General features: G+C 38.8%; 1 protein-coding gene across 1 annotated transcript in view; it reads left to right on the forward strand.

Moving 5' to 3' along the window:
• The window catches only part of LOC149275966 (laminin subunit alpha-2-like), a 411,836-nt gene that overhangs the window by 238,723 nt on the left and 160,240 nt on the right, over window positions 1–12,873 (forward strand). Inside the window, 3 exon segments of the mRNA XM_089504075.1 lie at window positions 2,077–2,340; window positions 3,644–3,824; window positions 3,968–4,104. Coding sequence (XP_089360201.1) covers window positions 2,077–2,340; window positions 3,644–3,824; window positions 3,968–4,104 — 582 coding nt within the window.

Consider the following 12,873-nt stretch of genomic DNA (forward strand, 5'->3'; position numbering starts at 1 on the left):
GCCCTCTGAGAGGAGTGCTTTGTGAATGCATCAATTGCTGACCCTTCAGTTCAGTGTCCATTGATTAAAACTCACAGTTACAACCTTTGTGACCAGGCTGCTGCAAGTTCTGTAACTCACAGAAACGCTCCATGAGTTTCAGTGGAACTTGTCAGGATCTGATTTAGTGGGAAATGTTCCGTGCAAGCCAAGCCAAGTTAAGTTACCCCTTTGACGGCAGATGATTTTTGACGTTTCTTAATTCATACAAGAGCCACACCACACAGGCAATGCATGGGCAGTAACACACAAATAGAGATTGACAAATAGGCTCTATAGGCATCTGACAAGCAGCCAAGTATAGTATGTTGTGACCCTAACATTAAAGGGTCTTGCATTCTGCTTGCAGGTCATGTTACTGTAAATTTATTATGTGCGTTCCATGCTGTGGTCCAGCTGAATTTTTATACGGATCTAGCCAGTTTGACATCCTCTTTACTTTTATACATTGTGCTTTATGGAATAAAATCAAAAGATAAAATAAAGACATAGAATACCGATGTCTAAATGCTTAATGTGTAGATTGCCACTACATGTGACTCTGTTCTATTCAAAAAGCTTTCACTATTTTACATTTGAACATTTTTCTCAACACTTTGTATTCATTGAATTGTTCTCTGAGTACAGTGCCAAAAGGGGTGTCTTCAAATAATACATCTTAAACCTCCAGTAATTCCCTTTGACATAAACTGTTCTATTTTATTTTTTAACATATTCCTTCTGAGAATTGGCATGTTAAAAAACTATTATACATATATTTTTGTATTCTCATTTGATTTGATTTGCTAGTCACTTGAGCTTAAAGTACATGCAGAGTCCATTTATCATCTTAAGCTACCTATTTAACGAAATCACACTTTTATTACATTACTATGTAATAAAAGTGTGATTTTGTTAAATGTTATTCAATAGAGCTGCTATTAACAATGTCACATTTTTAAGTGTTTTGTTTCACTCTTTGATAGCACCCAGAAAAGGCAGTAAAAAGTAAATGAATATTCAAAGAGATAAATAATTAAAGATTCATTGATTTAAATTAAGCTATCAAAAAGCCAAGGTCTAAGTTTTGAGGCATCATATGGAAAATAATCTGCCTTGTAAGAAGATGTCTTCTCAAGAAAGAATTAGGAAACTTTTTTTGTTTGTATGACTGAAGGGTACCCTTAAATATAAGGGCAGTGAAAATGTCAAGTATGGTCAATTATTTGTCAAAAAAGCAACTAAACTAGTTAATTGATACTACATCATATACCAACTCCCAGAATTAGTGTCAAATTACTAGTTTGTATTGTCGTATTAAATTTGAGTCATTTGGGAGGATTCATTATTCATGGTTAGTTCAGCCTTCAAAGAAGGAGGATTTTGATGGAGTTAGCTCTTTATCATACAGAGTATGTGTGCTTGACATAGTGAGCCACATCTTATCTACACACTCATGGTTCAGTGACTGAGCTCTGCAGTCACAAGTTTCATACATCATTTTGTACTGGGATCTTCCCAGACTATACATCCAATGCTGTAGTTGCAGATTGTGTTTGGTAATTTTTACCTTCCAGATAATCTGTTATTGTTTTTCTGTTTTCAACAGTTTTTTTGCATTATTATTTAACTGTGAATTTCCATATTTGTTTTAAATGGACATTTTAATACAATGCTAAAAGCAGGAAGTGGTCCCAAATGTACTACTTCATAAACCCTTCCATGCTTCTTGCTGTCCTATCACACTGTTTTCATTTAAAATAAGTGAGTTTTTTGAGATTTCTCAATGTACCAACAACATATGTCAAAATGTAATCAGGTTCATCTATCATTTAACCACAATTGCCACTGGTTGTTCTTGTAATGTCTTTCAACCCACATAAAATATTCAACATCTTTTGACATTTTTTTATATGGGTTCTGAAAACATTATGTTTTGTCTTGTAATAACATTGAACATAGATGTCAACACAGAGTATCATAACAATCTATCCTAAATTGCCTTTGCTGTTCTCTCTTTTATGTTGTTTTTATTCCCTTTGTTTTTTATTGGAAAAGCCCAACTGTTGGTGGGATTCTGAGGAGCAGATATGCTTGCCGTGTGGCTGCAGTCCCAGTGGCTCCATGTCACTGCGATGTGACATAACTGGGAGGTGTATCTGTAAACCAGAGTTCTTTGGGAAACGTTGTGAATTCAGAAAACAAGTATTTGAAAGGAAAAAGCCTACTCGAGTATCGCAGGGCATCCAAGCTCCAGCTAGACGATGGAGACCCACCAGTTCTCATGGTTGTCCGCGTGGTGCTTACAAACCGACAACTTTGGTAAACGGCGGTGCATTTGAGCACTGCATGGAATGGAGTTTAGCAATTCTGTGATTGCATGTAGACCAAGAGTGGTTAGCTGGAGTCATGTTGTTCTCTGCCAACTTCTTGGCTGATGAAGCAGTTCAAGTTGCCCAAGAAACTGTGGGGATGAATCTAACAGCAGTTTATATAGGGTGTTTTTTCTAGTTTTGTTTTATGTTAGTTCCAAGTAAATATGCTTAAACTAATACGCGTTACAAGATATCATTAAATAGATCTAAAATTTCATATTTCTTATAGGATACATCTGAATAACTTAAGTCTTGTGGTTTACGTAGCAATGGTACAGTGTTTTTTTTAAACATGCATGTTACTGATCTGTGTTGTGTTTGTGTGTTTTGCTTTGCAAGTTTTGTTTAACTGGTGTGCTATCTTACTGTTCTAGATTTGCCAACCTCTTAACTCATTGTACAAAATTACTGTGGAATGATAAAACCTTTAATGACCTCTAAGTTGTTGGGTTTATTCACTTAAGCATTGTGTAAAAAGGATGTTGTGGTAGCAAAGTCACACAAGCTAGATGAAATGTCCAGGCTTACATTTTATGCAATGCAAACTTGCGTCAATATTGCATTACAGTTGAGACAGGTTGCTTTCAAGTTACACATGAGATATTCAAGGGGGTTAAGTAAACATAACCACCCTTGTTTCCCATTACATTTAAAATAATAACCCTTTGGGGATGCCTTTTCATAGCTTTCTATCCTCCAGTTTATGGGATGGAGGTGGTTAAATGTACTTTATCCTTTTGTGGAGACATAAGACTGTCCCATCCTTTGCTCCCTCCTTGCCCTAAAGACCCTATAAAGGGCTCACCCACACCATAAGAATATAAATATATAAGAAAGAAGCCTGTTGAAAAAATCCTATCTGCAATAGATTGAAAAATGTCTGCAAATTTTATGATAGGGTTTAAATATACTGCCATGCACTAGCAGCCATTAGTAGAAGAACACTTGCCACCACTGCATTAGTTTATAGGTGGTTTCATCATTTATTTTTATATTTCATTTAAGCTTTTTCTATGTATGTCGGTAAATCAACGTGTGTGAAATTGACTGTACCTTGGAAATTATAAAGTTACAAGCACCCACAATTAACTCGTATAATAATAATTATACAACTTGTTTTGTGGATAGCATGCAAGTTGAGACATATTGTTTTCCGTTATCCTTTAGTGAAGATTGCTTTCAACATGCTTATTGAGCTTCTGGAATATTACAGTTCCCCTTTATGATCGCTAAACGTTTTATTTTTTTAGCCACAAACCTATGGTCTGCAGTATTCGCAGGGCTGCATCCCTTGTAACTGTAACTCTTTTGGCTCAAAATCCTTCGATTGTGATGACAGTGGTCAATGTACTTGCCAACCAGGAGTTGTCGGGAAGAAATGTGATCATTGCGGTCGTGGATTTTATAACTTCCAAGAAGGAGGATGTACCCGTATGTAGAATTTCTTTATTTCTATTTGCTTAAATCTATATTGGTATGAGAAAATGTAATGTATCATCTTCCACAGCACAGTGCTAGAAGAATTCTGTGATCTTTCTTTTTTTTCTAATATATGGGTTGTGTTTCCTATACAGCCTGTGATTGCCCTCATGTTGGAAATAATTGTGATGCTGACACTGGTCATTGTGTTTGTCCTACCAACACCATTGGTGAACAATGTGATAAATGTGCACCAAACCACTGGGGATACAGCATTATCACCGGATGCAAGGTTTGTGGATCTATATTTTCTCAGTAGGCCAGGGAATGGCTAAACATATTATTGACTTGTATGTAACAAGGCTGAGATTGTCTATAGCTTTATTGATTAACTACCATTTTGCTTTCAGTTAAGTGTCACAGTTTTGCAGTCTGTGGTTTTATATACCAATATGTTACTATCTAACCAATGCATATATATATGCACAATATCCACTTGGGGTGTACTCACTTTTGTTGCCAAGGTTTAGACATTAATGGCTGTGTGTTGAGTTATTTTGAGGGGACAGCAAATTTACACTGTTATACAAGCTGTACACTCACTACTTTACATAGTAGCAGAGTGTAACTTCTGCAATGTTGTCACATGATAAGATATAAGATATAGAATTTACGCTTTACGTGATGAATGTAAAAGCATGTTTTGGTTTTACTTAATGCAGAATAATACATTAGGCCTTCCCTGTTTACTAAAGGTACACATGTCTTATTTACAAAGACAGCCTGGACACTGACAGCAGAAGCCGGCATCGCATGAAAACCGGAAAGCTGTTACATTTCAAAATGCCCGATCGCGCGATCGGGCATTCCCTTCCGGGTTGCGTCTGTGAGGACCTGCATAGAGATCACAGTGTGATCGGTGCAGGGGGATCGCGGGGAGGGGAGTGAGAAACCATGTCTCTCGCCCCCCCTCTCGTCCTGAAACAGAAAAGCAGGAAAAAAAAGGTTCGTCATTTAAAAAATATTAAAAAAATCATTAAAATAATAATATAAATAATAATAAAAAATAATGTGAGCTAAGTGATGTTATTGTGACATCACTGTCATGTTCAGGAGGTCCCTAAGAGGACCTCTAACCATTTTTGTGTAAAAAAAAAAAATATAAACAAAAAAATATTTTAAAAAAATATACCGTATTTGCTCGATTATAAGACGAGGTTTTTTCAGAGCAAATGCTCTGAAAAATACCCCTCGTCTTATAATCGGGGTCGTTTTATAATCAGACCTCAAATAGGTCTGACTATGAGACAACTAAGATCCAGATCCCCCGCAGCTGCAGGGGACCTGGATCAGAGTTCCCCGCACTGGTGCGGCATCGGCACCGGTGCAGGGAATTCTCTCTGACAGTCGGGGAAGGTCTGCACAATGGACGCAGAGAACCCCCGCTGCTAGCCACACCTCCTTCCGGCTGTAGCGTAAGTTGTCTACGCAAATCGCGTAGACATCTACACACTGCCCCGGCTGTATGACAGGGGTCAGAAGCACCGGTAAGTTGGGGGGGGTGTTAAATGGGGGGCTTAAGGCATTTCTGGAGGCAGAGTGTTCTATGAAATGCCTTTTAACCCCCTTAATGCCACTCTGCCTCCATAAATGCCTTTTTAACTCTCTATACTCCACTCTGCCTCCTGAAATGCTTTAAACCTCCCTATATGCCACTCTGTCCCATAATATGCCTTTTAACCCCCTTAATGCCAGAGTGACATATAGGGGTATAAGGCATTTCTGGAGGCAGAGTGGCACATAGGGGGTCAAAAGGCATATCATGGGGCACAGTGGCATATAGGGTTAAAAGGCATATCATGGGGCACAGTGGCATATAGGGGGTATAAGGCATTTCTGGGGCAGATGTGCATAACTGGGAGGGTAGGTTGGAAAATAGAAGGAAATAAAACCAAAATATTTTTTCAATCATAGCTTTTATTAAAAAAAATAGTTTACATGAATTAACATTTACTGGTAAAACTTTTTTCCTATAGGGTCATCTTATATTCAGGCTTTTTCTTTTTTTCCTAAATTAATATTCAGATTTGGGGGGTCGTCTTATAATCAGGGTCATCTTATAATCGAGCAAATACGGTACAAAAAGGATAATCATAGAAAATTAAAAAACCTTACATCCCATTGCCCTAGCATAACATCTACCCAGTATAACCCTCCTGCCCCCGTTCACAACCCCGAAACCCGTTAAGCCATAGGCATAAAAATTATACATAAAATGTACACCTTATAGTATGCTCCCTGGTGCTGGGAAAGTATGGAAAATCTATATATATTAGGTATTTCTTAAATCAGGACACCTGAATTGATAAACTTGGAGGGGATTTTCCACCACTTTACCTAATTTTGTCGCTAGTTTTTACTAAATTTCTCATTCTAAATTTTCAGCTAATCATCCAACTATGGTATCAAAGAAAGCTCTATCTCTCCTTGAAAAAACAATATATAGTTTACATGGGTACACTATTTACAGGAAAGGAGGCTAAACCGACAGACCGCAAAAATGGCAAAATTGCTCTGGGACTTGAGGTACCAAAAACCCCTGGGATTGAAGGGGTTAATCTCAGTATTATTACTAGATTTTATTTTAAAAATGCCAACAATTTATAAAATTCTACAGTACCAATATTCAAGGGGTATGACAAAATGTAAAGAGACCAAGACAATCCATTACATTAAGTAAAAAGGGCCCCGCTCGCCAGTAGGTTCTTTTTTTTTTTTTAACTGCAATTTTAAAAAAAATTGTGCGGTAAATATTTTAGATAACACATCTAAAACTATGACTTTTTAATTCTACATTAATATATGTATATAAATCACATTATTTAAATATGATAGAAAAAATGTATTCCTGTAAAATAAGTGTCTAATAAATCACAGATAAAAAGCTTCACTGAAAAAATGAGGATTCTTGTTTGTAGATATGTGTGCTAATTAAACAATTAATGCTGCTTTCCTTAGAGAGATCATTTTAATTATTTATAAAATCTTTCATGGGTTCATCTTTAGTTTCAAACAGTATGCCATGTTTTGCATTTATAACATGAATTGAAAGCGCAAGCTGCCTAAGCGGCGCGCTAATTGTCCATTGCTGGACATTAGTTATATAACAGGGGTCACTAAAAGGTCAGGAAAGTTAAGGCATAAAGTTTTGGCGGGCTAGGTTAGCTAAATCTAATTCTAGGTTGCTGGGCAGGCAGTTTATTTAGCGCGGCTGATTGGTTAATTAGCTGTGCTGCAGCACGAGGTTTGAGTGGGTGTTCTGTGCGGCGGGAAAAATAAGCACAGCTTACGGCGTGAGGCAACTCTAAAATAAATAAATAAGCTGCGCGCAGGGGGATTAAATTCACCTCAAGAGAAATCTTCAAGGAGCTGTTGCTGAGCAAGCGTCCCACCCCCCCCTCCCCTTTTGTGTTTAAATGTAAGGTATGTAATATGTATATTGTCGTAGTTTTATAAGGGGTAAAGGTCGCCTCTGTGTTGAGGTGGATAGAGGCTTGGTGTTACACAATCTGGCTGAGAAAGGGTCAGATTGTATTTGGTGTATTATATATAAGAAGTTATTTTAAATAAAGCTACGGCCAATTCTATCCAATTTACAATTCTGTGTCTGTGGTAATTTTATTGATTTGTTAGGGGTTAATATGTACATGCAATGGACAATACCATTCACTCTGACAGTTACATCACACAATCTTCCGGCACTCAGCATTACAAGCCGGCACCGAGACTGAACAGGAAGACTCGCCGCAGAGGAGAGAGAGAGGGGCGCCGAGCGGGTACTGACAGCTTGGTAAGCGAAAACCACTCGGCGCCCCTTTCTCTCTCTTTCGCTTTAGAAAGAAAGAAAAAAAAAAAGGGCTTGGGGCGGCGAAGTGCCGCCCCTTCAAAAGTGCCGCCTGGAGCGGCTGCCCCACTCGGCTCCATTGTCGGGCCGGCCCTGGTGATGAGGGCAGTGTATAAATGTGTATGTATGGACAGACGTATGTTAGTATGTGTAGATATATATATATATGTGTGTGTGTGTGTGTGTGTAAGGTCAGTGTATGTATGTATATGTCTGTGTATGGGCAGTGTATGTGTATGGACAGGTGTGTGTAAGGGCAGTGTATGTGTATATGTGTGTTTGTAAGCTGGTGTGTACGTTTATATGTGTGTAAAGGAAGGGGTGTGTGTCTATACATGTGTATGTGTGGACAGACATATGTTAGGGAGAGCAGACCCACCTAATCCAAGCAGGCTTTGTATACAACAACCAGCCAATCACCGGTAAGGTACATCGCTTGCTGTGATTGGCTGGTTGTTGTATACTGGGTAGAGGGGTAGTCTTTACGGCGGGTATAGCCCAAACTCTATATTTTAACTGGAAAAGTTGGGGGTCGTCTTATACGCCCAGTCGTCTTACATGCCGGAAAATACGGTATATATATATATATATATATATATATATATATATATATATATATATATACCGTTTCAGCACTTTTATATTTTCGTTGGAAAAGTAATTGGTTGTGTCTTAGCGATTCTATATGACTAGTTCTGTCTGGCTAGCTGGCTGCACTTGCAGTTTAGTATAAGAGTTTTCACCCTGGGGTGAAGATGCCTGCAAAACTTATAAATTACACCAAAGAGCAACAGCATCCTTTCATTTTTGTGGGCAGAAGGTGTGCCGGGAGAACAAGTTCATCTTGGCATGTGCTCAGTATGGGGCTAAAGTTCTCTTCCCATAGAGTCGTCTATGAGTGGATTGAAAAGTTTGAAATTGGCTGTACTGGTGTGACAGATGCAGAGCACTCTGGATGTCCAGCAACAGTCACAACCACGAGAAATGAAGAAAGAACCATGGAAGTTATTCGCGAAAACAGAAGAATGTGAGTGTTGTATCTACCTATGCCCTGATTCATGACCTTAAGTTCAGTAAAGTGTGTGCCAGGTGGGCGCATGTCAGAACCAGAGACGGAGCGTAGCGCAGGATCAGGTAACCAAAAGGCTTTAATGAATAAGGTAGTTTCAAATACACAGTTCAAAAGACATAAAGCACAGTACCGTAGTCTAGCAAACAATTTCAGGGTCAACAGGCAGGCAGCACAGTTCTCAAAAGCGAAGGCACAGTTCCAATTAAAGGGGCAAAGGCAGGTAGAGGGATCCAAGAAAGGGTAGCCGAAGTTCAATCACCAGAAAGTCAAGCAGGGAACATCAAAATCTTCAAGCAGAAGGTCGTAGGGTATCCACAAGGAACACGGCTCAACTAGCAAGCAACTAGTGTAGGATTTGCAGGGTCTTTATAGTGTTTCTGAGTGGAGATCCCTCCCTTGCGCACCTGATCCCCTTCAGAGTAAACCTGGTCTCCTCCCCTGCACACCTGATCCCCTTCAGAGCATACCTGGTCTCCTCCCCTGCACACCTGATCCCCTTCAGAGTAAACTTGGTCTCCTCCCCTGCACACCTGATCCCCTTCAGAGTATACCTGGTCTCCTCCCCTGCACACCTGATCCCCTTCTGAGCACACCTGGTAATCTCTCATGGGCATGGTAATTGGTATGGGAGCGGGAGGCAAGCTCCTCCCCCTCCCTTCCTGATTAGCATCTTCCCTCTGTCCATCTCCTGCCTCCGGGGTGTAACCACGCCCCCCCACCATGAGGAAAGCGCGCGCTTTTGCTAAGCGCGGTACGCGGCTGAATCGAGGCCGGGGATACGGCCTGCCCCGCGGACGGGCGATCCTGACAGTGCATAAGCAGCTCACAGAGTATTATAAGCGCAAGCGCTCAGACATTTCTTCCCGACACATGGCCTGAAGAAGGTGATGATTTTCTGCAGAAGATAGTTGCTGGTGATGAAACATGGGTTCACCATTACAAGCCCGAAAGCAAGCGGCAGAGTATGCAGTGAAAGCATTCATCATCTCCTGCAGCAAAGAAATTCAAGACGCATCTGTCGGCAGGAAAGTTGATGTTGACCGGCATCTGGGCATCGCAAAGGAAGGTGACTATGTAGAAAAGTGATGTTGTTTTTGTTGTCATTTGTTTTGAAATAAATAGAGTCACAAAAGGTGCGGAAACTTTTCGAACGTCACTCGTATACATATATATAGTACTGCACAAAAATGTAGGCAGCTGTGAAAAATGCTGTAAAGAATGGTTTAAAAAAAGACATGTTAATAGTTTTTATCATTTAATAAAATGCAAAGTAAGTGAGCAGAAGAGTAATCAATATTTGGTGTGACCACTCTTTGCCTTTAAACCCTTAACGTCCATTGCCGGGTCAGGCACGTCATGCAAAACGGTCACTTAACGACCTATGACGTGCCTGACACGTCATGAGACTTAAACAAGCTTAGAAAGTGATCAACGATCACTTTCTAAGCTTAAACGGTGTTGCTGTAATGCCTCGATGTCGAGGCATTCAGCAACACTGAGATCGGCATGATGGGCCATGTCTGGCCCCTCCCCGGGGCGTCAACATCCGCCATACATTGTATGGCGGCGGACGCCCGTTTTAAAAGCGTTTAGGAGGCGATCACCGATCACCTCCTGAACTTCAATGGTGTCGCTGGTGTCAGGAGGCATCCAGCGACATCAAATACTTACCCTCCGGAGCGGTCACAGCCGCAGCTGCACGCAGGCTTCGCCATCCGCAAGATGGCGGCGGCCCGGGAAAAAAAATAATAAAGTTGAAAAAGTTCGCTAGACGGTCTCCAGACCCTCTAGAGAACTCTGGCTCCACTTGCAGGTTGAATACAGGTACTGCATTCAACCATACAAGTCAATGGAGCCCAGCTTTCTAATCACTATGTGATTAGTAAAATATTTTTTTAAAAAAAATAAATAAATAAAATAAAAAAAAAGGAAAAGAAGAAAAAGCTTAAAAAAAACATGGTAACATTTAAAAATTATTATGCTTTAGAGGAACTATCCAGTTCCAGCAAAATGTAAAAAAAAAGTCCAAAAAGAGTAAAATAAAGAAAAAAAATCCTGACGTGGAAAAATTTAAATAAAAGCATTTCAAATACCCAGGGGGTGTCTAATTTAAAAAAATGAATGGTTTGATGGGGTAAATTGGAGTGGCCGGGCTCAAAGATAGGGGGAAAATGGGGAAAAAAAAGCGTACTTCCAAAATGTGGCATTTTAACCCCAAACACCAGACAAACCCATACATGTATGACTGAACTCGGGAGATGTTCCTGAACACATATTAGGGTGTTGTTTGATAGTGACGTATACCTGGAGCTATAAATTTATACCCAAAGTACAATTTGTGTGAAAAAAATAAAAAAAAAATACTACCACAAAGTGTGGCAAAGGCTGGTGGTAGAATCTGATGCATGGAAAGGGTTAAAACACTAGCATTTGAAATACCTTGGGGTGTCTAGTTTTCAAAAATATATGGTTTGATAGGGTAAATTGAATTAGCCGGCTTCAAAGATGGTCCTATTAGGACATGGGGGCAGAATGACCAGATGTAAAAGTTCCAAGTTAAAAAATGTCTACTTCCTAAATGTGGCGTTTTACCTCCCAAACAACCCGACAAACCCATGCATGGGGGGTATGACTGTACTCGGGAGATGTTGCTGAACACATATTGGGGTGTCTAGTTTTCAAAAATATATGATTTGATGGGGTAAATTGCATTGGCCGGCTTCAAAGATACCCAAAATGGCACAAGGGGGGAAGAATTACCAGATTTGGGAAAAATGGTTTTGAAATAGCAAAACGCTACTTGTACTTAATGCTCCATAACGTGCAGAAAAAAGCAAAAAAACATAAAAACATTGGGTATTTCTAAACTCAGGACAAATAGTAGAATATATTTAGTAGGTTTTTTCATTAGCTTTTTTGGATGAGTAAAAGATTTTTGGGGTAAAAGTCAGAAAATGGGTGTTTTTTTTATATTTTTCATCATATTTTATTATTATTTTTATGGGAAATTAGATAATATGATTAAAACAATGGTATCTGAAGGCTGTTTTAATACTTTTGTGGTGCTTGTGTTCAGCTGTAATTTTCTCCTCACCCATTTAGTGTACCCACATAAGTTATATATTGTTTTTTTTCAGGACAAGATGGGCTTTCTTCTTTATTTACTATAAAAAAATAAAAAAAACATGGTGAAAAATTGAAAAAAAACAAATTTTATGACTTTTATTTGAAAATTCTTTTACTCACCTAAAAAAGCAAGTAAAAAAACTAGCTAAATAGATTCTACTACTTGTCCTGAGTTTAGAAATACCCAATGTTTTTTTGCTTTTTTTTGTAAGTTATAGGGCAATAAGTACAAGCAGCGTTTTATGATTTGCAAACCTTTTTTAAAAAATCTGGTCAGTCTGCCTCCATCTCCTCTTTGGAACATCTTTGAAGCCACTTAACTCAATTTAACCCCGTCAAACCATATATTTTTTAAAACTAGACACCCCAGGGTATTCCAAATGCTGTTATTTTAACCCTTTTCATGCACCAATTATACAACTACACTTTGTCAAACTTTGTAATAGTAATTTTTTTTATTTTTTTTTCACACAAATTGTACTTTAGTTATAGATATACAGGTTCTGGTATATGTCACTGTCAAACAACACCCCGATGTGTGTTCAGGAACATCTCCTGAGTGCAGTGATACCCGACATGCATGGGTTTGTCGTGTTGTTTGAGACTTAAAATGCCACATTTGGGAAGTGCGCTTTTTTTCTCCATTTTGGTCAGTCTGTACCTATGCCCTATCTTTGAGCTCTGCCACTCCAATTTACCCCATCAGCCATTTTTTTTTTTATATTAATACTTTTTTTTATATATGTTTTTTTTACACATTTTGCTGGTACTGGATGGTTCATCTAGTGACATCACTGCACATAATCACATAATTATTTTTAAATGTTAGCACATTTTTTTTTTCCCATTTTTTTTATTTTTTTATTATTTTTTGAATATTTTACTAATCACATTGTGATTAGAAAGCTGGGCTCCATTGACTTGCATGGTTGAGTGCAGTACCTGTATTCAACCTGCAA

Source organism: Sceloporus occidentalis, unplaced genomic scaffold (genome assembly GCF_023333645.1).
Source record: "Sceloporus occidentalis isolate IW3139 unplaced genomic scaffold, rSceOcc1.0.p SCAF_254, whole genome shotgun sequence".
In the NCBI taxonomy this organism is placed as follows: Eukaryota; Metazoa; Chordata; class Lepidosauria; order Squamata; family Phrynosomatidae; genus Sceloporus; species Sceloporus occidentalis.